General features: G+C 36.5%; 1 protein-coding gene across 1 annotated transcript in view; it reads right to left on the minus strand.

The window, feature by feature from the left end:
• Positions 1 to 27078, minus strand: part of GC (GC vitamin D binding protein) — a 136250-nt gene that overhangs the window by 98829 nt on the left and 10343 nt on the right. The window contains exons 2-11 of the mRNA XM_054554775.2: positions 22666 to 22735; positions 21630 to 21762; positions 18770 to 18981; positions 17123 to 17255; positions 16727 to 16821; positions 10382 to 10511; positions 9054 to 9256; positions 7316 to 7445; positions 6740 to 6837; positions 4851 to 4983 (exon numbers count right to left, since the gene is read on the minus strand). Coding sequence (XP_054410750.2) covers positions 4851 to 4983; positions 6740 to 6837; positions 7316 to 7445; positions 9054 to 9256; positions 10382 to 10511; positions 16727 to 16821; positions 17123 to 17255; positions 18770 to 18981; positions 21630 to 21762; positions 22666 to 22735 — 1337 coding nt within the window. The remainder of the gene's footprint in view (positions 1 to 4850; positions 4984 to 6739; positions 6838 to 7315; positions 7446 to 9053; positions 9257 to 10381; positions 10512 to 16726; positions 16822 to 17122; positions 17256 to 18769; positions 18982 to 21629; positions 21763 to 22665; positions 22736 to 27078) is intronic.

Here is a 27078-nt window from a genome sequence, read left to right on the forward strand (position 1 = left end):
TCATATAACCTCTGTAAGTTTTATTCAATCCATCTGTAAAAGGGGGAATTAAAATATTAATTAACATCTAGAATTGTTTTGGGTTATTCTATAAATATATACATGCCAGGCTATTAATATTTCTGCTTAACATATAGCAATGGCTTAATCAATGATAGCTATGACACTGAGGATTATAAAATCAAGTTATACCGAGAGATAAAACAAACTACAGTGACTATACTAGTTTTTCCTGATACAAGAAAGACAGGTGGTGGGGAGTAGACAGTATCTCACACTACTTGTCAGTCTCCTCTTTGCCCGGCTTCCACTTGGCTATTTGTATTTGTCTCTGTGTTTTCAAGATTTTAGTGATCAATTCCAGCATATTACGATGACTTTTGGAATACTTTGGGAAATCATATCTGATGCTCACTAGCAGTCTGTTGAAACATTTTAAAGGAAGCATAGTAATGAGTTCTCAGAAGAACGCAAAGGGATGCCCTGCCTGAATGATGGTAGAAAGAGAAAAAAGATTTCAAGTCTAATTTTGTAACTATAGGTTTTTCTGCAGGCAAATGGGCCTTTTTTGGCATAAACAAATGAACCAGTTCTAAGAGTGCCATGGTAAAGCCAAAAGAAAATGACATTGATTGTTCTATTTCCTGATCATTTCAAGATTGGGTGAGGATAGGGGTAGATACCCATGTAATGAAACAGTAAGTATGGTTCAGAAGCCCCTTTTCCCAGTCTTCCAGTAGTTGTGCCAAGTATATTTGGAATGACAAGTAGAGACTGATCCATGGATATAAGTGACTTGCAGTGAAAGGAGTAGATGGATATTACTTTTAAGGAAAAGTTTTTTCAAGAAAATGTATGACAAGGAGATCTCACAAATTAGGATCCAAATATTATAGGACAAATGGGACATTCACATTAGGCACTGGAAATTAAAGAGAATGCTGTTCAAACAGATGTTGCACTAATGTAAAGTCAGAAAGGAGGGGTGAGCTTGCCTACCTAGCTATGAGATCAGTTTACAAAGGCAATCAGAAGGCTAATTGAAATAGCAGAGGATTTAATCTCTGAGTGCTCTGAATAATAAATGTGCACAAGTACCTCAACAACTCCATTCATCTCACTCTACTTTAGCAATTACTGAAAGATAGGCTACTCAGCTGCTATAAATTTACTGTCAATAAAGCAAGAAGAGAGAGAGCTACAAACCTGTCTTCTCATCATTGTAATGATTTGAATGGCAATATGTTATAATGAAAAATGTATTGAAAACCAGCTCAAAGAAATGAAAAACCAGGGGCTTTTAGGAAGCATGAATTTGCGCTTAAAGTTCAGTTTGTCTTGTATGGTGTCAGGCAGGACAGTGCATATCTGTATAGACAGATAACAAAGGGACAGAGAAGGGTTTCAAAAGTGATATTTCTTATAGAATCTAAAAGACATTTAGACTGTTTTCTTCTTCTTTCATAATAACAGACTCTCAGAGCAAATTTTTCTGGTAGCAAACAACTTCTATGTAAGGTGATTTTATTTTTCTAGGTTAAGGCCACCTAAATTGAAACTAAATTTAGGTTACCAAAAGCAACTTGGTATGAAAGGAAAGAACTGTTCAATTTAATTAATTATTTTATGCTAAAAATGTTTTAATGCCCACAATGACCAAAATACTCTGACAATCCAGCTTCTTCTGTTTTTATGTTGAGAATCTTAAGTAGTTTGAATTTTTATTATTATTATTATTATTATTATTATTATACTTTAGGTTTTATGGTACATGTGCGCAATGTGCAAAAGCCAAAATTGACAAATGGGATCTAATTAAACTCAAGAGCTTCTGCACAGCAAAAGAAACTACCATCAGAGTGAACAGGCAACCTACAAAATGGGAGAAAATTTTTGCAACCTACTCATCTGACAAAGGGCTAATATCCAGAATCTACAATGAACTCAAGCAAATTTACAAGAAAAAATCAAACAACCCCATCAAAAAGTGGGTGAAGGACATGAACAGTAGTTTGAATTTTAATGAAAGATTAAGATGGCGTATTTGTCAGGAGAATTTAAAGAAAAGGCTTTTATTCTACCATACTCTCTTCATCTGGAATCCTGACTTTATAAATTGTTACAGACAAGATTAGCAAATAGGTTTGGGACCAGAGTGTAAATATGGAAATTAGAAAAGAAACCAGAATCCCTAAGGTTATAAGGAAGAAATTAGAAAAAGATGTAGCTCCATTTGTCAAACTAAGACTTTTTACTTAGGCACTGTACAATAAAATAAAACAAAACAAAACAAAACAAATAAAACTTTACTAAAATATGAATATTAAGAAATTTGGAATGCATAGCCCAAGACTTTAAAAAAATACTTTACACAGCTTAATTTTTAAAAAGTCACTTCAAGTATAAAAGAGCTGCTATTGCGAACAGAGAATAGACATTTTCTAGTTGATAGAGAAAGCCAGGGTGATTGCAGGAGAAATTACAAAGGGAATATCACAGCTTAATTTATAGAAGAATGTTCTCATAATGCAGCTACCTGGCAATGAAATAGGCCATTTCCATTTCTGCTCCTAGGAGTAGATAAATTGACTATAGAAATTTAAATGGAGGCTGAATGCACCTCTGGAAGGAATTAACTGAGTGAGAAATTACACTAGATGATCTTTATAGTTTTCTTTGAACATTTATACTTTTGTGACGTGCTTTTTTAAAAATTAAGTTCTTGGATATTTTTAAATGCAGTCTAATAGAAACTGGACTTTATTGCTTTCGTGGCTGATAAATGAACAAAACTTCAGATAAATTCTTAAATTATTTCACTTATAGAAAGGGGCTTCTGGCAGGGCGCAGTGGCTCACACCTGTAATCTCAGCACTTTGGGAGGCCGAGGCGGGCGGATCACTTGAGGTCAGGAGTTCCAGACCAGCCTGGCCAACATGGTGAAACCCTGTCTCTACTAAAAATACAAAAATTAGCTGGGCATGGTGGCGGGCACCTATAATCCCAGCTACTCGGGAGGCTGAGGCAGGAGAATCACTTGATCCCAGGAGGTGAAGTTTTCAGTGAGCCGAGATCTCACCACTGCACTCCAGCCTGAGTGACAGAACGAGACTTCATCTCCAAAAAAAAGGGTTTAAGGGCTTCTAATTGGTGTGAAATCATTTAACCTAAGTATCATTTGGTATGGCATAGAATTGTTCCTAACCCTGCCTCTATATTTCAGAAATAGAGTGGGCAAGAAAACACAATTCTTGGAGTTATTACTGATGTCTCCAAATTAAGCAGTAAAGTGAAATGAAGTGTTGTTTTTATCTTTTGACTCTTCTAAAAAAATGAAATGCTTGCTGGAGAGTAACAGGTAAAATGGAGGATGTGAACATATGGGCTGACATTTTCTGAAAAAGGCCAGCAAAACACACCCCTCACCATGAGAATAGGGCAGATACTGACTTGGTGAAAGAAATCTTAGCATAAGACACTTGAAATCTCAGAAGTCGAAGCATAGCTCAGGTCTACTAACAATGGGCCCACACAACCTACCTGAGGTCTCCTCCCCTCTCTCACACCTTCAGTCTATATAAAGATGGGCAGACTACAAGATACCAACCTAACACTGTGGTTTATGGGAGAAAACCAATAGGCCTCACATGTGGTGATTAGATAAACACTAATTCATCTATTAATACTATCAGAGAAAACAAAAAGGTCTGGCCAGAACTGCCCGTGTTTTGCACAAACTAAGAAATAAATGATCTGGCAACTATGCAAATACATTTACGAGAGAGAAGGGGAAAGAGAGAAAGGAGGAGGGGAATAGGGGAAGGGGTTATTTTACTGTTAACAATATTGGACCTGAACCAGGAAGCTGGAGGGGAAGGAAGAAAAAGGGGAGACAGGGAGGAGGGGAAGGGACATTTAAAGAAAGATGAATTCAAGAACTATCCAAAATTGAGGGGAGTAGGGAGGGAAACTTATATATATATAAAATATATATTATATATATTATATATATATTATATATAATATATAATATATAATATATATATTATATATAATATATATTATATATATTATATATTATATATAATATATAATATATAATATATATATGACTTCTAATATCTTTAGCTTTCAGAGTTTGGTGCCAACTGATAGTGTCTAAAAAAGAAATTTGTAATAAAAAATGACTAAAATTTTAATATTCTTTAAAATCATTTTTTAGTTTTTAGAAAATAACTCTTATAGTAACGAAACATTTATGTGACCTTTAGAAATTCTTCAGTTGCATTTTTTTCTTATGTCATATTAAAACAAAGTTAAATAATATTTTTGCAATTAACATATTAATAGAAGGTATGATATGACCCCATTTTTCTAAAGTATTTCTTTTTATCAATCTACCTACCTATATATGCATATGTATATATCTACATAAACACACATACAGATACATGAAATACTATTTACCTTCACTATGTGAAGGTAATGAACTCTGATGTTCTCACTGTATTCTTATTCTCTTTTTCATTTAAATAGGCTGTTACTAGGTTACAACTCACAATTTGTAAAACACTACACATACTTTGTTGCCTGTATTCACAGACTCTTTTGTTTCTTAAAAAAAGTATAAAATTTCCTGTTTTACGACTACCTCAACTTGCTTTTAAATGAGCATAGCATGAAAACAGTTATGTTTCTTACTTTTGTTGCAAAGACAGCCAAGTTACAATAACACCAGGAAAAGCCTGTCACATAATGGCATCTCAATAACAGGAAAGAAATGAGTAGATTGGAGTGCATATGTTCTTAAAAGATTCTGCCTTGTTAAGTGGAGGGTTACATTTTCCTACCTCTGAATCACAGTAAAGAGGAGGTGAGTTTATGGAACAGCAGTTGGAGGCAAAGTCTGAGCGCTTGTTAACCAGCTTTGCCAGTTCCGTGGGTGTGGCATCAGGCAATTTTGCTCTTAGTCGCTCTGCCAGTCTGAAAAACCATTTAAATGTAAGGTCTTACTACATGTATTTATTTTATACAAATTTCTAATGCAAAATAACAGCCACTTCAGATCTTTTACAATAAAAATGAAAATAGAAATACTTGCCTGTCTCAAAAAAATTCTATACCTGTAGTATAGAATAGTCAATTTGAGATCAGAAAGTGAAACATGCCTCTTCGAGATCATAAAAGTAAACATAAAAATCGCTGCTGAATTGGAAGTCTAGTCTTTTTTCATTTGCTCATTATTTCAACATGGAAGTGTAGCTCTTCTATTTTTTCCTAACCTTTCACCTTCTCTTCAGTTTTAAATTTCAAATTCCTTAAATAATATTTCCTTTACAGGACCTCATACCACCTTAATGCCTTTTTTTCCTCTCATAATATATATAATTTCACCCTCAATTTATCTACTTCTCAACTCACTATGTTGGAAAACACTGATACGGGAGTAAGGAAACTTTGGCTCTTATTTTTAGCTCTACTGAAAACGAACTCTCCATCTCTCTTTCAGGATGGTGATAGGACTTGATATCTCCTGATTCTTTCAATTTGTACAATCAATGATCTCGGTGTCTCTCCACTCCCATAATGAACAACTCAGCCTGGTTTTATGACTTTCTTCAGGAAATGCTTGCCAGCCCAGTGGTGGGCAATGGGAGGTAAGGAGACTCAAATTAATCTAGAGTTGGGCTTGGCAAGGGTGGATGCTGGGAAGGGACAAAAGGGTAAGGGGGACCAGTTAGTTCATAAAATCATTGTCGAAACAAGTAGGTTTGAGCTGCCGGGGGGCACAAATAAGGCAAGAAGAGACTCAGAGGAGGCAAAAAAAAAAATGTTGGGGTGGAGGGAATAGGATCTGAGAAATTTACTAATGTTAGGAAAACTGACATGGTTTTCTCAGTGGAGACTTTCCCCAAGAACGCAGTACCACTTCTTACCTTATTATGGCCTATTATTTTACTGTTAATATCTATTTATAGAGAAATGCTTTTTCCTTCTCTTAATTGAGAAAAATGACTATTATATAACATTATTGGTAGTTAACATTTCTATTTCTAATTTATAGGGAATATATGCTGGTGATAGCTGACAGTATGCTTGATTGAAAGTTTGGGTCTTCTTGCCAGGCAATATGCCATGAAGTTAAATAACACTTTTAGCAGTTTTATAGGTCCTCAATTTTGTACAGCAATATCTACAGAAAATTCTGGGGTAAGAATGTTGCTAAGCTATGTGCTCATTTTTCCATTTTGACTCAAGTTCCTGCAGATAGATTTTGTAATCTATATTTTTATGGCTGTTTTAATTGGCCACCCACTTGCTACACATGACATTTTTCCCCCAGAAAAACTTAGCTTCTTCTTATACAGATGTTAGATTCGAACTACTTTTTAAAAAATAAAATGATTTAGGGGGTACAAGTGCATTTTTGTTACATGGATGTATTGCATAGTGGCGAAGTCTAGGTTTTTAGTATAATCATCACCCAAATAGTGTACATTGTATCCAATAGGGAATTCCTTATCCTTCACCCCTCTCCTACCCTCCCACCTTTTGGGGTCTCCAGTGTCTATTATTCCACTCTATGAGATTCTGACTACTTTAAAAAACTCCTAATTGAACCTCCTTTTGTTGTTGTTCACTGAAGACAAGCTTAAGTGTTCAACTATGCTTTCAATTCATAGTACTAAGAAAATATTATTGATAAATTTGGAGGATACAGCCAGAACAAGTTTCTTACTTTTTCTTGTACTCAGTAAATGTATTTTCTGAATAATCTGCACATAGTTCTTGTCCCTTGTCAATGAAAGAAGATAGTTCCTTCTTTAATAGAGGGCCCTGTAAGAAAACAATAATTGCATAACAAAATTATTTGTCTTGAAACATTGTCCCATTAGGCCATTAAATCAAAATTCCAAATATTGTATCAGTATGAGTATTATCTACATTAAGCATTGGCAAATATTTTCAAGGCTGGATAATAATTTTAGGGTTTGCAGGCCATATGTGGTCTTTGTTGCAACTACTCAACTCTGTACAGAAGCAGTTGTAAGCTTTGCAGAAACAATGAGGATGACTGTGTCCCAGTGGAAGTTAATGTATGAACACTGAAATTTGAATTTTGAATAATTTTCATGGGTCGTGAGATACTGATGTTCTTTTGCTTTTTTCCCAACAATGTAAAAATGTAAAACCATTTTTCTATTCTTAGTTTGTAGGCCATACAAAAGTAGGCAGTGAGCAAGTTTTGGCCCATGAACTATAATTTTCCAACCCTTGATCTATGTGCTTGATAAAGAAAATCTAGCAAATATACCTTAGCATTAAAACAGGTAGTTGAGTCTTCAACATCACAGCATTCACCAAGGCTTTTTAGGGTTGGCTCAAGTACTTTACTGAGGAATACTTCTGGAAGATGAGTCCTTCTGCTTAGTTCAAATGTATACCTAGCATGAGGGAGAAAAGGAGACATGTGTTATATATTTCCTTTTTATTTATTTATTTATCTATTTTTGGTGACAGAGTCTCCCTCTGTCGCCCAGGTTGGAGTGAAGTGGCACCATCTTGGCTCACTGTAACCTCTGCCTTCTGGGTTCAAGCGATTCTCATGCCTCAGCCTCCTGAGTAGCTGGGATTATAGGCGCCCACCACCATGCCCGGCTAATTTTTGTATTTTTAGTGGAGACGGGGTTTCACTATGTTGGCCAGGGTGGTCTGGAACTTCTGACCTCAAGCAATCTGCCTGACTTGGCCTGCCAAAGTGCTGGGATTAAAGGGATGAGCCACCGTGCCTGGCCTACAATTTAAAATGTGAAATATCTATCATAAAGGCAGAGCACCTGGTTTCTGCGTGTTAATTAGACAGAAGAGATTTAGCTCAGACTGACTCTAAATCAACAGGCTTTGGATTATAAAATACTTTCATTGAGATACAAGCTGTTAATACTTGCTATTGTGACTAGTCAATACTGAATTAAAGCTTTGCGTGTAATAAACATTTAAATATATTATATGTAAACATATCTACTTCAAATGTATAAGGAACTATCTTTGTGCAAGCATAATACAATTGAACCTCTATAAAGTATCAAGTGGGTACTTCAAAAGGCTTTTCTGTGAAAATAGGTTTGTGTAAATTCTTTCGTTATGTCTTATCCCACTGCTGTCTATGCACTTATAAAAACAATACACATTTAGAAAAATGTAAATTAAAGTTTCAGTCCTATGTAACTTCTGCCATTTGATATTGCTAATTGATATTTCAACCTGCTGCTTCAAATTATTTGTGAAATATTTTTATGCCATGATTATGCATACACATCTATTCAAACCATGGTATATTTAACTTACTTTTTTTTTTGGTTGGATAAAACAAGATAACAGTTTACCATTTCTTTGCATTAAATATCTTTTTAAATTTAATGAAAATGAATATTGATAATGCTAAGAAAAAAATATTCTGTGCTTGCTATCTCTTTTATTTGTATCAAATGCTTATTTTCCAAAAGTTTAGTATACTTTAGGCTTTTGATTTGTGACTTTGAACCAGAAGTAATATGATACAACTAGTTAATAATATTATAAACATTTCTGGTTGCATGACATATTTTACATGTGTTCAGCATTGTATACAAATATATGTTTTCACATTTACTTTCACTTACATTTCTACATGCATTTCTCATTAGCAATCTGTGTGCTAAGTAAGGCAAGTATTAACATTTTCAAATTAATTAACAATTGGCTGAAGTTCAGAATTGTCAAGTCACTTCTTTTGGCCATGCACAGGAATCAGAAGAGGCACAATTAGGAACTCTAAGCTCCTTTCTCCCTACCCAAAATCTTTCTATCACACTCAATTGATTATGGTGTTTTAAAAATTTTAGTCATTTACAATTAATTAACAAATACTTAAAGTCCATGAAAAGCATAAAGGTAGTACTTTGCCTATGTTTGAAATGAGTGATAGCATACCTTCCCTCCATCTGGCTGGCCCCCACTTTTGTCCAGATGAACTTAAAATGGGAACACGTTTTCACATCACCTCTACTTACTTATCCATGACTTTGGTGTTTCCTGGATCACACACATCTTTGTTTGTGGGCAACTCCACATCTGGAAGCTCGGGAAGTTGGGCAGCTGGCATGAAGTAAGTGCACACAAAAACGTCCATGGCTGTTTTTTCTTGACAACAGTCTTCAAACTTAGAATTCTTTGTGGATAAATTGTCACAGAGTTTCACTGTGTGTTCAGGCAGCTACAAAACGAATGGTTAGTTTGTGCATTGTTAGTTTCCTGATAGTCTAATTAAAAATAAGAATTACATAGGCTTACAAGCTTTGGCATCACATTTGTGAAAGTCAGTATGAATACTCTCAGAAAGAAAATTGGTACAATATTTGGAAAGGCAATTTGTCAATATGTACTGAAAGTCTTAAAAATGTACAATTCTATTTTTAAGAATTTATACTCAAAATAATTATAGATAAAACGACAACAACTATAAGGCTATTAAGTGCAATATTGCCTAAAATATTTTTAAAAAATCAACACAACCTAAATACAATAGAAGATTAGTAAAATAAAAATATGGTGTGTCTAGGTAGATAGATGTAATACACAACATGGATATAGGCAACAGAGTCCTATTTAGCCATTATAAATCCTTATAGAAAAACATCTATTAATACAGACATGCGTTTTTAATGGAAAAAGACAAGGCAACACAATGTATCTATTACTACAGAGATTGACAAGATCTTGGAGACTGACCTTCAGCTAAAGCAATTATTCACATTTAAATATTTTTAAAGGATTATGAGAATGAAAAATGGTAAAAAAAATTTGAGATGGGCATCAAATTATAAAAAGTATAATAAAAACAGTCGTAGCTTCTACTAGTATAATGGTTGAAGTGCTGCCTAATGGAACTTTATGCAATAGTGAAAATGATCTATATTTGCACTGCCCAATACCATTGTGCATCTGAAATGTGGTTAGTGTAACTGAAGAACTGAATTTTAAATCACATTCAACTTAAACATATATGTTTAACTTTAATTATAATTAAATTTAAATGACCATATGTGGTAATGAATACCATACAGTGCAAGTAGCATAAGGTCTTGGGAATCAGATAATCTTGTCTTTGCATATGGACTTTGCCACTTACTAGATATGTGGTAACAAATTATTGACCCTTGCCAATCTTCTGTTTTCTCACTTGTACAGTGATGTTAAGAATTATTTATATTTCATAGGATACATGTGAGCATCCGTTAGGATAATGCATATGAAATAGAGCTTAGAAGAGTACCTGCCACTCAGTACTTGGCACACAATACCTGGCACATGGTGATAATGATAATAAAGCTTGTCTTACCTCTTTGGCCATGCAATCTTCAGAGGCAGACTCACAGCATTTGGAGAGGATGTTAGTAATATCTTCAGCTAGTGGCAAAACATCCTCCAGATCAGCAGTAGGCACTTTTTGGGCTAACTTTATGAGATTGCTAAACAGTTAAAAATAAATTTGTTAGCTTATCAACATTCTCAGTTTTCTTGGTTTCGTGATGAACACACTATTTGGAGAAATAATATCACAGTTTCAACTCCTTGGCCTCAAGAGATGCATGGGAACACATCTGCCATGCGATAGATCTCATGTACCCAAGCCACAGACTCAAGATCAAGAGATCCCTAATGAATCTTTTCAAATTTTCAGTACCTAAATGCAGCTTCTCTTCTTGCCAGATATACATAGTGAAAGCACTCCTTTAAAATGTTAGATCTAAAGCATCAATGAAGACGTCACAAATGTCTCTTTCTCTCTATTCATAAGGCCAATGTTGTATTTTTGTGGCCTCTCACAGAATTGTAAAAGTGTGTTTTATAAATTCTTTTAGAAACTATAGAGACCTGTAGCTTTACACCACAGAGTTAATAAATGTTCACATTTTGGGTGTGTAACCTTTCAGTATCTTATGTGTGAATGGTATGCTATACTATTCTCATATTTGCCTTTTTCACTTAATATACCAGGAATAACATTAAATATTTTTTCAATATTAATATTCCTAATATATCATGAATATGATTAAATATTATTTTAAAAAATTGGGGTGAAAATGACATTAAATTTACTATCTTGACCATTTTTAAGGTATACATTCAGTATTTAAGTATATTTACATTGCTTTGCAACAGATCTCTAGAAATTTTTCTCATGCAAAACTAAAACTCTATACTCATTAAACACTGATTTGCTCTGCTCCCACTTCCCCTCACTCATCCTCCCATCCCTTGGCAACCACCTTTCTATTTTCTGTCTTTATGATTTTGATTACTTTAAATACTTCATATGAGTGGAATTGTACAGTATTTGTCCTTTTCAGACTGGCATATTTCACTTAGCATAATGAAAGTCCTCAAGGTTCATCCTTGTAGCATGTGACAGGATTTTCTTCTTTTTTCAGGCTACATAACATTCCATTGTATGTATATACTACATTGTCTTCATCCATTCATCTGTTGATGGACATATGGGTCGCTTCCACCTCTTGGTTATTGTGAATAATTCTGCAGTGAACATGGAAGTGCAAATCTCTTTGAGATCCCGCTTTGAATTTTTAAGATATATACCCAGAAGTAGAATTGATGGATTACATGTTAATTCTATTTTTAATGTTTTAAGGGACTTCCATACTGTTTTCCATAATGATTGCACCACTTTACATTCCTACCAACAGTGTACAAGCATTCCAATTTCTACACATCTTTGCTAACATTTGCCAATTTCTGTTCTTTTGATAGTGATTATCCTAATGGGTATAAGGTGATACCTCACTGTAGCTATGGTTTGCATTTCCCCCATCCAATTATTATACTAACTAGGCCTGACCCTGCTCAGCTTCTGAGATCAGACAAGATTGGGCATGTTCAGAGTGGTATGGCGGTAGACTTGATTTGCATGTATCTTAAGGTTAGTGACATTGAGCATCTTTTCATATGTTTATTGGACATTAGTATATTTTCTTTCGATAATTGTTTATTCAAGTCTTTTACCCCTAGTTTAATTAAGCTACTTGTTTTTTTGTTGTTGAGTTATAGAAGTTCCTTGTATATTCTGAATATTAAACGCTTATTGGATACATGATTTGCAAATATTTTCTCCCATTCCGTAGGCTGCCTTTTCGCTCTGTTAATTGTGTCACTTGAAATGTAGAAGTTTTAACGTTTGTTGTAGTTCCATTTGTTTATTTATGCTTTTGTTGCCTGTACTTTGGTGTCATATTCAAGAAATCATTGCCAAATCAAATATCCTGAAAGCTTTTCTCCTATGTTTTCTTCTGGGAGTATTATAGCTTTAGGTCTTAACATTTGGGCCTTCAATCCACTTTTGAATTCATTTTTATACATTATATAAAGTTCCAACCTCATTCTTTTGCATGGAGATATGTGATTTCCCCAGCACCATTTGTTGAAGAAACTATCTTTTAACCCCATTGTGTAATCTTGGCACCCTTGCTGAAAATCATTTGGCCATATATGCAAAAGTTTATTTCTGGACTCTTTAGTCTGTTTCATTGGTCTACATATCTGTCTTCATGCCAGCATCACACTGTCTTAATTACTGTTGCTTCGTAGAATGTTTCAAAATCAAAAGTGTTAGACCTCCAATTCTGTTCTTTTTTCAAGATTATTTTGGCTACTTGGGGTCTCTTGAGTATTTTAGGATGTTTTCTTCTATTTCTGCAAAAATGGCATTAGGATTTTGATAGGGATTGCATCAAGTCTCTAGATTGCTCTCATTTAAACAGTGTTAGGACTTCCAAACCACAAGCATGTGATAGCTTTTCATTTATTTCCGTCTTTTTAGATTTCTTTTAGCAATGTTTTATAGTTTTCATTAAATATTTCTTTATTATATAATTTTAACAATATATTATGTAATAACCAAGAGGCAGAAGCAATCCAATTGTCCATTGACAGATGAATAAAGAAAATTTGGTATATACATACAGTAGAATATTATGTAGCCTTTAAAAAGAATATGTATATGTGATAATTAACTTGGAACATTTAGAAAATATCTAGTTTTTTAATGTAAAAAAGTGGTAGCAACATTTTATAGCTAAATCTGTTCATAGCAAATGCTATTTCCTTGAAGTACATTTCTGGACATGAATACAAGTATCACTTAATGATTATATAAGTAATATATATGGTGGCTTTATATTATAAATTCCCTCTGTTCTACCTGTCAAACTACTATCTCTATGTAAAAGGAAAACTAAAGAAAGGACTAGAGAAACTGTCACTGAGTATTCAAGTAGTTCTGAGGGACTATTATATTTAAAGTACTCAAGAAAGCAGTTTCTTTTTTTTTTTTTTGAGATGGAGTATCGCTCTGTTGCCCCAGGCTGGAGTGCAGTGGCGCAATCTTGGCTCACTGCAAGCTCTGCCTCCCGGGTTCATGCCATTCTCCTGCCTCAGCCTCCCAAGTACCTGGGACAACAAGCACCCACCACCGTGCCTAGCTAATTTTTTCTTTTTTTTTTTTGTATTTTTAGTAGAGAAGGGGTTTCATCATGTTAGCCAGGATGATCTCGATCTCCTGACCTCATGATCCACCCACCTCAGTCTCCCAAAGTGCTGGGATTACAGGTGTGAGCCACCGCACCTGGCCAAGAAAGTAGTTTCTATTCCCATTATGGAAGCTTATTATGCATAGCTGGCAGGATGTTCTTTGATTACCATTAGAGGAAAAAAGCTTGTGGGGATAGTAGAAGGAATCAAAGAGACTGTAAGTACAGAGGGAAAAAAAGTTGGCAAATCTAGATGTTTGAGAAAGTATGAGAGAAGTGCAACATAGAAACTATCAAAATTAAAATACAAGTTAACAGTAGTCATACAAAAATCAAAGTGAAGGTTGCAAATATAAGGTTGATATGGTTTGGCTATGTCCCCACACAAATCTCATCTTTAATTGTAACTTACACAATTCCCACATGTGGTGGGAGAAACCTAGTGGGAGGTGATTGATCATGGGGGTGGGTCTTTCCTGAGCTGTTCTCATGATAGTGAATGAGTCTCACAAGATCTGATGGTTTTGAAAACAGGAGTTTCTCTGCACAAGCTCTCTGTTTGCCTGCCACCATCCATGTAAGATATGATTTGCTCCTCCCTGCCTTCCATCATGATTGTGAGGCCTCCCTAGCCATGTGAAACTGTGAGTCCAATTAAACCTCTGTGTTTGTAAATTGCCCAGTCTCAGGTATGTCTTTATCAGCAGCATGAAAACAGATTAATACAGTAAATTGGTATCAGGAGTGGGGTGCTGCTGAAAAGATACCCAAAAGTGTGGAAGTGACTTTGGAACTGGGTATATACTGGGTAACAGGCAGAGGTTGGAACAGTTTGGAGGGCTCAGAAGAAGACAGGAAAATGTGGGAAAGTTTGAAACTTCCTAGAGACTTGTTGAATGGCTTTGTCCAAAATGCTAATAGTGATATGGACAATAAGGTCCAGGCTAAGGTGGTCTCAGATGGAAATGAGGAGCTTTTTGGGAACTGGAGCAAAGGTGACTCTTATTATGTATTAGCAAAGAGACTGGTGACATTTTGCCCCAGCCCTGGAGATTTGTGGAACTTTGAACTTGAGGAAAATGATTTAGGATATCTGACAGAAGGAATTTCTAAGCAGCAAAGCATTCAAGAGGTGAATTGAATGCTGTTAAAGGCATTCAGTTTCAAAAGGGAAGCAGAGCATAAAAGTTCAGAAAATTTGCAGCCAGACAATGTGATAGAAAAGAAAAGCCCATTTTCTGAGGAGAAATTCAAGCTGGCTATAGAAATTTGCATAAGTAACAAGGAGCTGAATGTTAATCCCCAATACAATGGGGTAAAATGTATCCAAGGCATGTCAGAAGCCTTCACAGCAGCCCATCCCGTTACAGGCCTGGAGACCTAGGAGGAAAAAGTGGTTTCTTGGACCAGGCTCAGGGTTCCCGTGATGTGCGCAGTCTAGGGATTTGGTGCCCTGCGTTCCAGCTGCTCCAGCCGTGGCTGAAAGGGGCCAATGTAGAGCTCGGGGCATGGCTTCAGAGAGTGCAAGCCTCAAGCCTTGGCAGCTTTCATGTGGTGTTGAGCCTGTGGGTACACAGAAGTCAAGAATTGGGGTTTGGGAACTTCTGCCTAGATTTCAGAGGTTGTATGGAAACACTTGGACGTCCAGGCAGAGGTTTGCTGCAGGGGCAGGGCTCTCATGGAGAACCTCTGCTATGGCAGTGCAGAAGGGAAATGTGGGGGTGGAGCCTCCAAATAGAGTCCCTACTGGGGCACTGCCTTGTGGAGCTATGAGAAGAGGGCCACCGTTCTCCAGACCCCAGAATGGTAGATCTACTGACAGCTTGCACTGTGCACCTGGAAAAGCCACAGATGCTCAATGCCAGCCTTTGAAAGCAGCTGGGAGGGAGGCTGTACCCTGCAAAGCCACAGAGGTGGGGCTGCCCAAGACCATGGAAATATGCCTGTTGCATCAGCATGAGCTGGATATGAGACATGGAGTCAAAGGCAATCATTTTGGACCTTTAAGATTTGACTGCCCCACTGAATTTTGAACTTGCATGGGGCCTGTAGCCCCTTTGTTTTGGCCAATTTTTCTCATTTGTAATGGCTGCATTTACCCAATGCCTGTACCCCCATTGTATCTAGGAAGTAACTAGCTTGCTTTTGATTTTACAGGCTCATAGGCAGAAGGGACTTGCCTTGTCTTGGATGAGACATTGTACTGTGGACTTTTGAGTTAATGCTGAAGTGAGTTAAGACTTTGGGGGACTGTTGGGAAGGCATGATTAGTTTTGAAATGTGAGGACATGAGATTTGGGAAGTGCCAGCGGTGGGATGATATGGTTTGGCTGTGTCCCCACACAAATCTCATCTTGAATTATAACTCCCACAATTTCCACATGTCGTAGGAAGAACCCAGTGGGAGGTGATTAAATTATTGGGGCGGGTCTTTCCTGTGCTATTCTCATGATAGTGAATGAGTCTCATGAGATCTGATTGTTTTAAAAACAGGAGTTTCTCTGCATAAGCTCTCTCTTTGCCTGCTGCCATCCACGTAAGATGTGACTTGCTCCTCCTTGCCTTCCACCATGATTGTGAGGCCTCCCCAGCCATGTGGAACTGTTAGTCCAATTAAACCTCTTGCTTTTGTAAATTCCCCAGTTTCAGGTATGTCTTTATCAGTGGAGTGAAAATAGACTAATACAAAGGTAGATAACTCATGAGAATAAATTAATGAAGGGCAAGAGATATATACTGTATAGCACAAGTCTTCATACAACAAGTAAGAATTCAGATGTCTCATTCCAAGAAAAATTGGGCAAAGCAAGTAATAGGTAATAAACAAAAAGGTTGTGGTTTTTTTGCTTGTTTTTGTTTTGCTTTTTTGTGTAACATATGCTAATATGAACACTGAAAAAATATTTTCTAGTGGTCAACTATATGGAAAAGATTGATTAAAAGCAAATCTCATGTTTTATGACATAAAATTTTTCCTTGTTTTTCATAATCTGTATAGAGAAAAGAAAACAAGAATTTGGCCAGATTTTTGAAGATTATTGAAGCTGAAAAGTCTATTTTATATCTTTCAAAACCCTAATATTATGGATAGACAGTGCAGAACCAAACATCTAAATATGACAATAGCACTTAATCTTTACCTGAGCCTTGATTTCTTCTCCCCATAAGCAGCATATTGTGAGCAGACTCTATTTGACAGAGTGGTGAGAAGTGATAAATGTTTAAGCTGGAGTCTCTAGAAAACAAGTGAAAGAATCTCATTAGATGGTCAAGATTCATTGAATACTGTATAAATGGCAAAAATAGGGACTATTAATTTCATGATTTTTTAATGAATAGGAAACTGAACACTGGTGAAAGGAACTTATTGATATTACTTTTCCAGAGGTATTACATTTATTTTCCAATTAAGAAGATGCAAGGGAGGCATTTTAGAAACTTTTACTGATTGCAAAATCTCAATTTCTACCATTATCTAAAAGGAATGCTATTAGAAGAAAAAAACGTAAACATATAATAAGTAAAATGGGACATACCTCTTTCAAAAAGCATACAGTTGGGCTTGCAGAGGTACAGCAGGACCCTACCATAGAAAGATAACTCTTGGTGTAACTGACTAAAAGTGACAGAGGAGCTTGTCCATAATTAGTGGAATATTCCCACATAAATCTGTGGAGGAAAAAATAGAATTGGTCAAAAAATTTGTGAATAAACAAAATCTACTTTTTTATTTGAAACAGTGTCTTGCCCTGTCATCTAGGCTGGAGTACATGGTATAATCATAGCTCACTGCAGTCTCAACCTCCTGGGGTCAGCTTCAACCACCTGAGGTCACTCAAGTGATCCTCCTGCTTCAGCTTCCTGAGTAGCTGGGACTACAGGTGCATGCCACCATGCTCATCTAATTTTTTAATTTCTTGTAGAAATTAGGTCTCACTAATTGGCCTAGGTTGGTCTCGAACTCCTGGGCTCAAGTGATCCTCCCACCTCAGCCTCTCAAAGTGCTAGGATTACAGATGTGAGCCACCATGCTTGGCCCCCAAAACCTACTTTTTAGTAAGTATTTTGATGGAGAAAGGATATATGTTACATTAATTTATAGTTTTAATATCTAAAAAACACTAAGAATTTAGAGAAAAGGTTATAATACTGGCCACTATTAATCAGTATATTCATTAAAAATAGATTTACAAATTTCTATGTGGTTTGTGTGAGAGGAGGGGCCATTTGTCCCTTTATTCACTTAATGTCTAGTCAGGTGCATCACCCATGGTATCTGCTTGTTAATTAAACTGCTAATTGAATTAATTAAAATGAATGTAATTGCTAGATTAATTTTTCCTTATCTATCTCAGTTTATTATTTTAGATAATTATTATGTGTAGATTACTTATTTTTTGGAAGAAATAATTTCTATTTCTGGGAATAGATATCCTTATGGATCTAAAAGGGACTGAAATTCTGGGCAAAATCCTCTTTGAAAATTGACAGGAATGAGCAATCCTACTAATTTTTACAATTTGTGACCACTTTGAATGACATTGCTTCTGGTTTTTGAATATGTATTTATTTCTTACTTTAATAAATGTATTTTCCCCCAGTTTTGTTCATTTTTGTGACCTTCCAAGACTAACATAAAGAATCAGTGTATAATCTGGCCCCTTATGCATGTTAAACAATAAAAATTTCAAGGTTGCGTGTTTACTTGATGTAGTAGATGTGTCATATTTACACGTACACGTCACATGTTTCTGGGATGTATAGGAGTGAAGAGAGAAGCTGTTTATTTTTTATGCTTTACTGGAAATTAAGTATTTAAAACGTGTACAGCAATAAAATTGCTTCTAACATATGACATACGCAATGATCCTTAGCATCAGGGAAATCACCACAGGGGCTATGAAATATTTGAAAATATATCATGTGGACAGGATACTCAAGTGATTCTGGTTCAGATAATAGGATTAGGGTTAGTAAGAGTTTGGGAAAATTGATTTTATCTCTGAGAAGGGCAATCACAAAACTCAGCACCAAAGGGAAGATGGGCTGTCTCGGATGACAGTCAAGTTACCAGAATTTGTTCAGGTTGCTGTAGAAGAGGTGTTTCCACAGAGTAGGGGGTTAGATTAGAGTCATTTCTGATACTTAGGTCCTAAAGTTCTATTTATGATGAAAGCACTCACTGATTAGCATATTCCTTTGGATCTTTCCTGAACGCCTCACAGATTTCATCATTTGTGGGTTCCACGTAGGTAGGGAATTCCTGTGGCTGGTGCTTCAGAGCAGCCATGCAGAGCTTTCGTTCCAGGCCCTCTTTGGTGCAGCACTCAGCAGTGCCTGGGTGAACGGGGAATGGAGACTTACTTTCACAGGACTTGGCAGACAGTGCTGAGGTCTGGAGGAGAAGGAAAAAGGAAACTCATATATATATGTAAATTTCCAGGCTCTTAGACCTCCATTTAATATAATATCTTAGCCTATAATTAGAAAATTCTCATTTATAACTATGTATTCATGCCAAGGGCTCCATGAGGTGATTTTTTAACATGACAAGTTGTATGATTATCGGCAAGTATGACTCCTCAGAGTAGAACAAAAATAGAACTTCGAATAACAAATGGACAGTGTTTATCTGATTAGAGCCATTAGAATTGTATTCTCTAGCCTAGTGTTCCTCCATGGGGATATTAACATCTCTGAGGATGAGAGGGTCATTTGAAAAAGCTCCACTGGTGATTCTGTCATCATCTCCCACCTGCTTTCTGCTGCAAATGCCCCAATAAGAGTGAGGAGGACCTCCCTCTGTTTATTAAATGAGCTCTCCTTCCCTCCCTTTGTGAAATGAGTAGACTCTTGGTTGCTGGTTCCTTTAACTTTCTACATTGTTTGCATTCTCTTACCTAACGATTCTTGAACCTGCTTTTGCATCAGAATTACTCATAGAGTGCATAAAATAAAAAACGCTTTGGTTGCACAACACACAAATTCTGTTTCAGTAGGTCAAAAATAGGGCCTGAAAATCTGTTTTTCCCAAGCTCCAAGATTTATATGCAGGTGCAGTGTAGGTTGAAAACCACTGATGTGCCTGCATTTACTGCTTCAACAATGATACACTGATACCTGTGAGCAGACTAAGCACCATCAAAAACAATCGTAGCATCAAAATGTTCTTTTTGGAAAAATTTCATATTTGAAATTAAAATCTAAAATAGAGTCACCATAGAGGAAAAAAGAATAGAAATAGTCATCATGGAAAAAATTACTTTGGGATTTATATGGGAAACAGTACTTTGACGTTCTTATACTTAATTTACAAGTTAGTCATCTTTTTAAGGTAAAATTTCTAAAAATCTTTTCTACCAGTGAAGAATGGCAACGTGATGAATTACTTATGTAAACTAACTTCTCACCGTCTTCCATACCATCCTTTCATCAGATTCGGAGAACTTAAAAATTAGACTCTTTTTCATCTTATCTCTCTTTTCAAGTCCATCTTTTTCCTTTCCATTCATTTCCCTGGCAACCCTTCTTTTTGCCTTTTTAAAGTTATCTTCTTTCAAGTAAAAAAAGTTGACAAAATGTCAGAACACTTTTCAAAGATGTTTTGAACAAGCAGGAGAAAGAGAAATATATCATGCAAAAAATATCAGTGTCATATCTGTTTTCTTATGCTCCAGGATTGTAGAGACAGATCATATCTCTGATCAAGGGATGTATTAGCAAATATATGAAATAAAATAAAAATGTGCTCTGTTATGTTGATGATTTGATGCTTTCTTATTTTAAGGTGGTACAGAGTTTAGGTTGAAATAAAATATATTTATGAACTTGGTGGAAGAAAACGATTATAAAATTCTGAAAAAATAGATAAGGGACAGGTAAAGCAATTAATGGGTAAGAATATTCATTGTGTAGAATCTATTCTAATCAGATCTTTGGAGCATTGTTTCTGTATGATATCTGCTGAAGGCTTGAACAGTGAGACAAATCTGTCTGTAAAAGCCTTTATCAAAATGCATCTAAATGTCATTTGCATCAGGCCTGATGACTGCATTAATAAATTGCTGAAACTCCTTAGATTTAACCCTTTTCAGCTACTGTCTGAACATGTCATTTCAGCATTTTAATTTTTGCATAAGTGCTATAGGGGAGAAACCTAGAATTTAGTTATGTGCATACAGGGCAACTTTTGAATCCTTCTCCCAAATTTGAAACCAACACTAAATTATTCTGGAGCACTTGGTACCAGTCATGGCATGATGATAAAAGAGGATAAAGCTATGATCAGGTTTTTAAGCTATACATAATGTTTTAGGATTCTTTCAAGAGGTTCATGAGCTTATATATATATATATATATATATATATATAATTATATAATATATAAAATGTATATATACATATATATTTAATTTCAATAGTTTTGGGGGAACAAAACTGTTTTGTTTTTGGTTACATGGCTAAGTTCTTTAGGGGTGATTTCTGAGATTCTGGTGTACCTATCACCGGAGCCATGTACAGTGTACCTAATGTATAGTTTTTTATCCCTCACCCCCTTCACCCTTCTCTCCAAGTTCCCAAAGTCCATTGTATCCTTCTTATGCCTTTAAATCCTCATAGCTTAGCTCCCACTTATGAGTGAGAACATATGATATTTGGGTTTTCATTCCTGAGTTACTTCACTTAGAATAATGATCCATGGGCTGATATTTGAGAAGATCAAATGTAAGGTGATAAAAACTTAGGTTTTAGAGTCATATCTGGATTTATATTTTATAATGGCTTCTTGCTAGCAATGTATATTTAATAAATCACTAAATTACTCTATGATCCAGTTTTCTCATTTGAACCTTGTAGGAATAATGGGTAATATTGACTCATTATGTTAGAATAAACCAGGCTGTAAAGACAACAGGCTTCATATTTCCCCCAAACTAGGAGTAAATGGAGTTGCTGTCTAAAATTTTTTCAACACATGGTATAAAGGCCTATTTTGGCTTCCTTCTCTGAGCTGCCACAGAGACGGCCAGCCACAGAAACCTACCCTGGTGTCATAGCAGTCAGGGTCAGCCCCTTCCACACAGCAGGCTTCGGTCAAGGAGACAACTTCCTTCACAAGTTGGCTGACCTGTTCAAACGTGCCACTGGGAAATTTTCTACTGTACAGGACTAGTGACCTGAGGGGAAAATAAGACAATATATCAATTAGAACTGGAAGGTTTTTTTTTTTTTTGAGACGGAGTCTTGCTCTGTCGCCCAGGCTGGAGTGCAGTGGTGTGATCTCAGCTCACTGCACTCTCCGCCTCCCAGGTTCAAGCAATTCTCCTGCCTCAGCCTCCCGAGTAGCTGGGACTACAGGTGTGCACCACTACGCCCGGCTAATTTTTGTATTTTTAGTAGAGACAGGGTTTCATCATGTTGGCCAGGATGGTCTAGATCTTTGGACTTCGTGATCCACCCTCCTTGTCCTCCCAAAGTGCTGGGATTACAGGCATGAACCACCGTGCCCAGCCAGAACTGAAACTTTCTTTTTACATTTTGGCACATTAAAATATGAAACCTGTTCAATGTTTAAATGAAATATTATACACATTTACTTCTTTATGTGGCTAATGAAAAAAATGAGGTTTAATTTAAAAAGCAGTTTTTGTTCTAGGCAAATTTATCTTGGAAAGCAGTAGAAATTGAACTTAGGGCTTCCATCAAACCAGTCTGGTGTTGTCCTCCTTAAGCCTCCCCAAATGTACTTGCTCTGTACCTCATTGCCTTGGTTTCCCAGATTCCTAGAATGTACAATTGCATTTTAATGACCTTAGAAAGCTATGCTTTACGTATTATCTTTGAAGTCATTCATAAACTTACTGGTGACAAATTCTTAGACTGTGGTAACCAGAGGTCATCTGGAATCTCTGGATGTCCTTAATTTGCTTGACTCCTGTGCCTGCCTTGGGCCTGGGGCTCTGTCCTCTTACTCTTGGCAAGGATTAAGGATTAACCTCCATGCTGAGTCAAAGTTACCTCACACTCAGTTTTGTTCAAGATCAAATCACCAAGAGAGTGAGTGGCTACTGCACACTTACAGAGATGTGAAGTCCTCCTTTCCCAGATGGGAGAATTCCTTGCAGACTTTATTCTTTTCATAATCCCGGCCTAGGAGGCAGAAATAGAAAAATTTGTATGTGTCCCCTTTTGACGAATATTATGTTACACGTACATGTATAAAGTGATCTTCCACATGGCCTACAATGAAAGTCATATTTTCTCAACGTCTATATGCAATTTCATATTTTGGGGGCCTTTCTAGCTCTTCTGTCATAACAGGCCACAATTTTATGACATTCTGTTATATTTTAGTCACCAGCAGAACAAAAGGAGAGTAAACTAATACTGAACGTAGGTGACTCAAATGATACATGTCAACTAGTGAGTCAGAAGCTATTGATATGGCAACTGTTAGGTCCTATCTTTATAATGATACCCAAATAAGAATTTTTCTCCTTCCCTCCTTCCTTCCCACCCTGCTTCCTCCCTTCCTTCTTTTATTGTCTCAGTTTTACCTAAGGCCTGAAAAGAAAAACAGAACAACAAATAATTGGAGACTGTCTCCACTCCAAGGTGAGGGGCTGGCGCCACTAATGCAGGACTTTAAAAGAGGTACAGGAGAGTTAGTGCTGCCACCCATGCTCGGCTACTCGGCTCCTGGCTGTCTAACAGAAGGCTAGGAATTCAGCTGGGGACAAGGTGGAAATCAGGCAAAGAATATTTTAGACAAAGTGTGGTGAGTCTGGGGAATGGTGGGAAGTGTTTCCTTTCACTTTCATATAGTGACAAGGGCTTCAAGAAACCACTCAGCGCTTGACAGGGAGCTCTTGGAGTTTGGGGTGTAATGGACAGGTGTCTGATTCAGGCTGGAGAAATCTAGAGGGTAATGGGCTTGCTAAGTGGCCTGGAAAACAAAGCAGAGGACTGGGTGGGAAGCTGTCATGTGACCTGCAGACCTGATGTAGCTCAAGCAAGACAGTGAGCTGGCCAGGAGTTGTCTTAAATATATTTCCCCCAGTCCCAGCTCTACCCCCAACAAAGCGCTATCTACAGAGCAGTGGACTGCCAACAGTTGGGTCTCTGTGTGGAGGTAGGCAATTTGAAAACCAGGGGCCCAGAGGGGAGTCTTGAGGTGCCAGCCGCATATGAGAGATCTCCAGGAATAACAAGGGAGAGGGATCACCGAAGAACACAGTAAGAGAAAACAGCAGCTTTGCACATCTTGGTAACCAGAGGAGACAACCTTGGCTCACCATGCTGCCCATTGAATTTTTTGTCCATTGAGTTGAGTTTTTCCTGCTGCTATCTCTCTTACTAGCATCTCCTTTCCTGTGTTAGCCGTGGAGGAGCTAGAAGCAGCCTAGAGAGTAAGAGGAAGGAGGAAAAGAGAATAGGGAAAGGAGGCAAGAGGCAGGTATCTGTGTCTCCCTTTCCCACCATAGGCAACAGAACTGAAACAGGCCTGAATGGGGGAGTAGCTTCAACTTTCAATGAATGAAAATATTTTTGACTATTAAATGTAACTAGCCATTCTCATGATGAAATGACATTGGTATTTGAGAAAAAACAGAAAAATCACAGTACCTGCTCTTGAGTTCATTCACGCTACAGGGAAGAGCTAGTTACTAATCATGAGACCCTCTTGTTTAACATGTCTATCACATATGTAATAGGGCGGACACATCAAAGTCAGTCAGTGTTCTCCTAACCTGACTCATCATTATGCAAATAAGCCCAGGAAATTTCCCTCCTGTGATGTTATATCTTCGGAAAAAGATGTAGGAAGTATATAAATTGCCTACTCTGTTTTAAGTGGCTTTAACTTTTAGTGGTTTATCCTTCTCACTTTAAAGGTTAGGAAAGTCATCTCAGGTGATATGATGGTAACTGCTGTCAGGCTTTAATCCCAAAGATTTCCTCTCCTCTCTAACAGTTACAATTTTATGGAAGACAGTGTAAACATATGCCTGGGTGGAAATTTCTATTTGATGGCTTGCAGTGGAGGTGGTGGTGATTAGATACAGTCTTGAAAGGGTTGTATTCTTTTTTTTTAAAATATTCTCTTTAGGACTCATCAGATTAATGTCACCTGTTTAATGTCAGATTGCCTGTAGAGGAAGCAGTCACAGCATGTACTTTTTTGGATGGATACCCCCCAAAATATTTTTGAGGTGAGAAAAGTCAGATTTGATAATTGTGAGAAAAAGACATTCTTCAGCAGCACTTTTTAACAAGAGACCTACTCAAACACCCTCAAAACCACACAGAAGGTGGAAAAGAACCCACATACCTGAATCCTGAATCTGATGTTATTCTGGCAACTAGGACAAGGCAGTAGAGTTGATAAAGCTAATTGTCAGTGGAACCAAAAAAGCCACTTGCAACAAACCTCTGTTATGTCTGAGAACCTTTACATCTCGTACATTTTCTGAAATGTATTGATTAGTTTACAAGGCTGGATATTGTGACATGTTCAAAAGGTTAAGCAAGGCAGAAAACTTTCATTAATCATTAATGGTATTTTATGGAATTGAAGACTAGAACACAGAGAAGAATAATTAGGGCTAGAATTGTCCTCATGTGGTGATGAGCTGTACTTACGATGTCAAGAGTTGTTTTAGTTTGCTCCTAAAGCAGAGCTAGGAGAAATGGCTGGCAGTTATATGGCAGTAGATTCTAGTAAGAAATCTTTATTCCAACTGTGTCTATTTTATAACTGAAATGAAAGCAGCCTTTTGAAGAGGTGAGTTTGTTTTATCATTGTAAATATCAAAATAGATTTAAATAACCATATATTGTAAAGATCCCTGAATTTAGTACAATGTATCCTCATCATCTATAAGATCTCTTGCTGGGGATTATAATCTAGTCTCTTTTAAAAATAGCGAGAGATTATAAGGAATATTTTTTCCCAAGGCTTACTGTATTTTAAGACATACACAAAATAGCCCTAATAAGAACTTCTTTTCCTTATAATAAATAGGAGGTAAGTTTGTTTAAATTCCCCCCTACAAAATGGAAGAGGTTATTTTTATTAGTACTTCTCTTGTGACCATTCAATAACATGCAAAGTGAAATCCTGTACTCAGATGGGGTACCCCCAATGAGCATTTTGAGAAATATTTTGTTTCTAACCTTCCAGATTCTGATTTCTCATTTCACTAAAAATGTAAAGTTTCATTTCATATATGATGGCAATGTGAGTGTGCATGTGAAGGTAGTATAACTGGGCACTGCATGCTATGCCATTAAATAGTTTGAATTTAATTAACTATTTGTGTTTGCACACAGCACTTTAGAATTCATGGGCATTATATACTGCTTTAGTTAGAATGCGAACTGATGAGAGAAAAGTGGGAAACTAGATGGACTGAATAAGGCTTAAAGTGGTTTTGAAACTATTTTTGCTGGAACATTCAGCCTTGGGCATAACAGGAAGCAAGGGAGGAAGCTCAACAGGAATATTGAGAAAGCTCAGAATTAAAATATAAAAATAACCTGTAGAGGAAGCTGTTGCACCATGATCTTTCAGGTGAGCTACCCAAAATGTACTTCTGATAAAATAATTTTATAAATTCATTTGCCCGAAGAGAAGATATCTAGCTTACAAGACAAAGCCAATGTATGTCAATCATTGTCTCAATTTTCAAATACAGCAAATAAATACTAAAGTTAATTTGCAATGTGATTATTACTAATTGATTCCCCATTCTGTGGAATACTGCTTAATAAATGTTTTTGGTGTAAAACCAGTTGAGCTCACTCCAATTCATATAGTTAAATCCTGTCTCAAATGAACTGTAAAATTATATGCTCTGTTTTCAAATGTACCATTTGGTTATAAAGAAGGTGATTTGGACTTTGATATGGCCCTAGTAAATATTGGCATAATCTTAGTGACTCTGATGAAATCACTTTCACATGAAGTGACCCCCCACAGTACTAAGTGTTTACAAATTTCCCTAACAGAATTTTTGCTTTCTGCGATAGCATGTTCCACTTTTTATCTATATTGTGAAACATTCTGGTAAGTCTTGTTTAATTCTGAACTTTTGAAAGCCAGTGTGATTTATTTTCAGGAAATCTTTGCTGCTTCAGTCACCTTACCTCTGCCAACAGAGTTGGCAATATTCATTCATACACGTAACAGATATTTTTTGAGGCTTACTTTGTGCCAGGCATTGGGTTCAGTATTGAATTTGAACATACAATGGAGCCTAAAATAGACACATCCTTGCCCTCATGTAACTTTCGTTGTAATGGGGGTAGCTAATAAGATACTGTTTTGTTACAAAGTTTATTAAAGTAGGTATTTGGATGCCTTCACTATTACTAGTCTTTCACTAAAACCTAATTTGGCTCCCTAGAGCAGTTATTCGTATACCAAGAACATTAATGGATCCTAAATATCATTGACATAAATAAGTGCTCATACAGGATGCTAGGAACTA

Source organism: Pongo abelii, chromosome 3, assembly GCF_028885655.2.
Source record: "Pongo abelii isolate AG06213 chromosome 3, NHGRI_mPonAbe1-v2.0_pri, whole genome shotgun sequence".
In the NCBI taxonomy this organism is placed as follows: Eukaryota; Metazoa; Chordata; class Mammalia; order Primates; family Hominidae; genus Pongo; species Pongo abelii.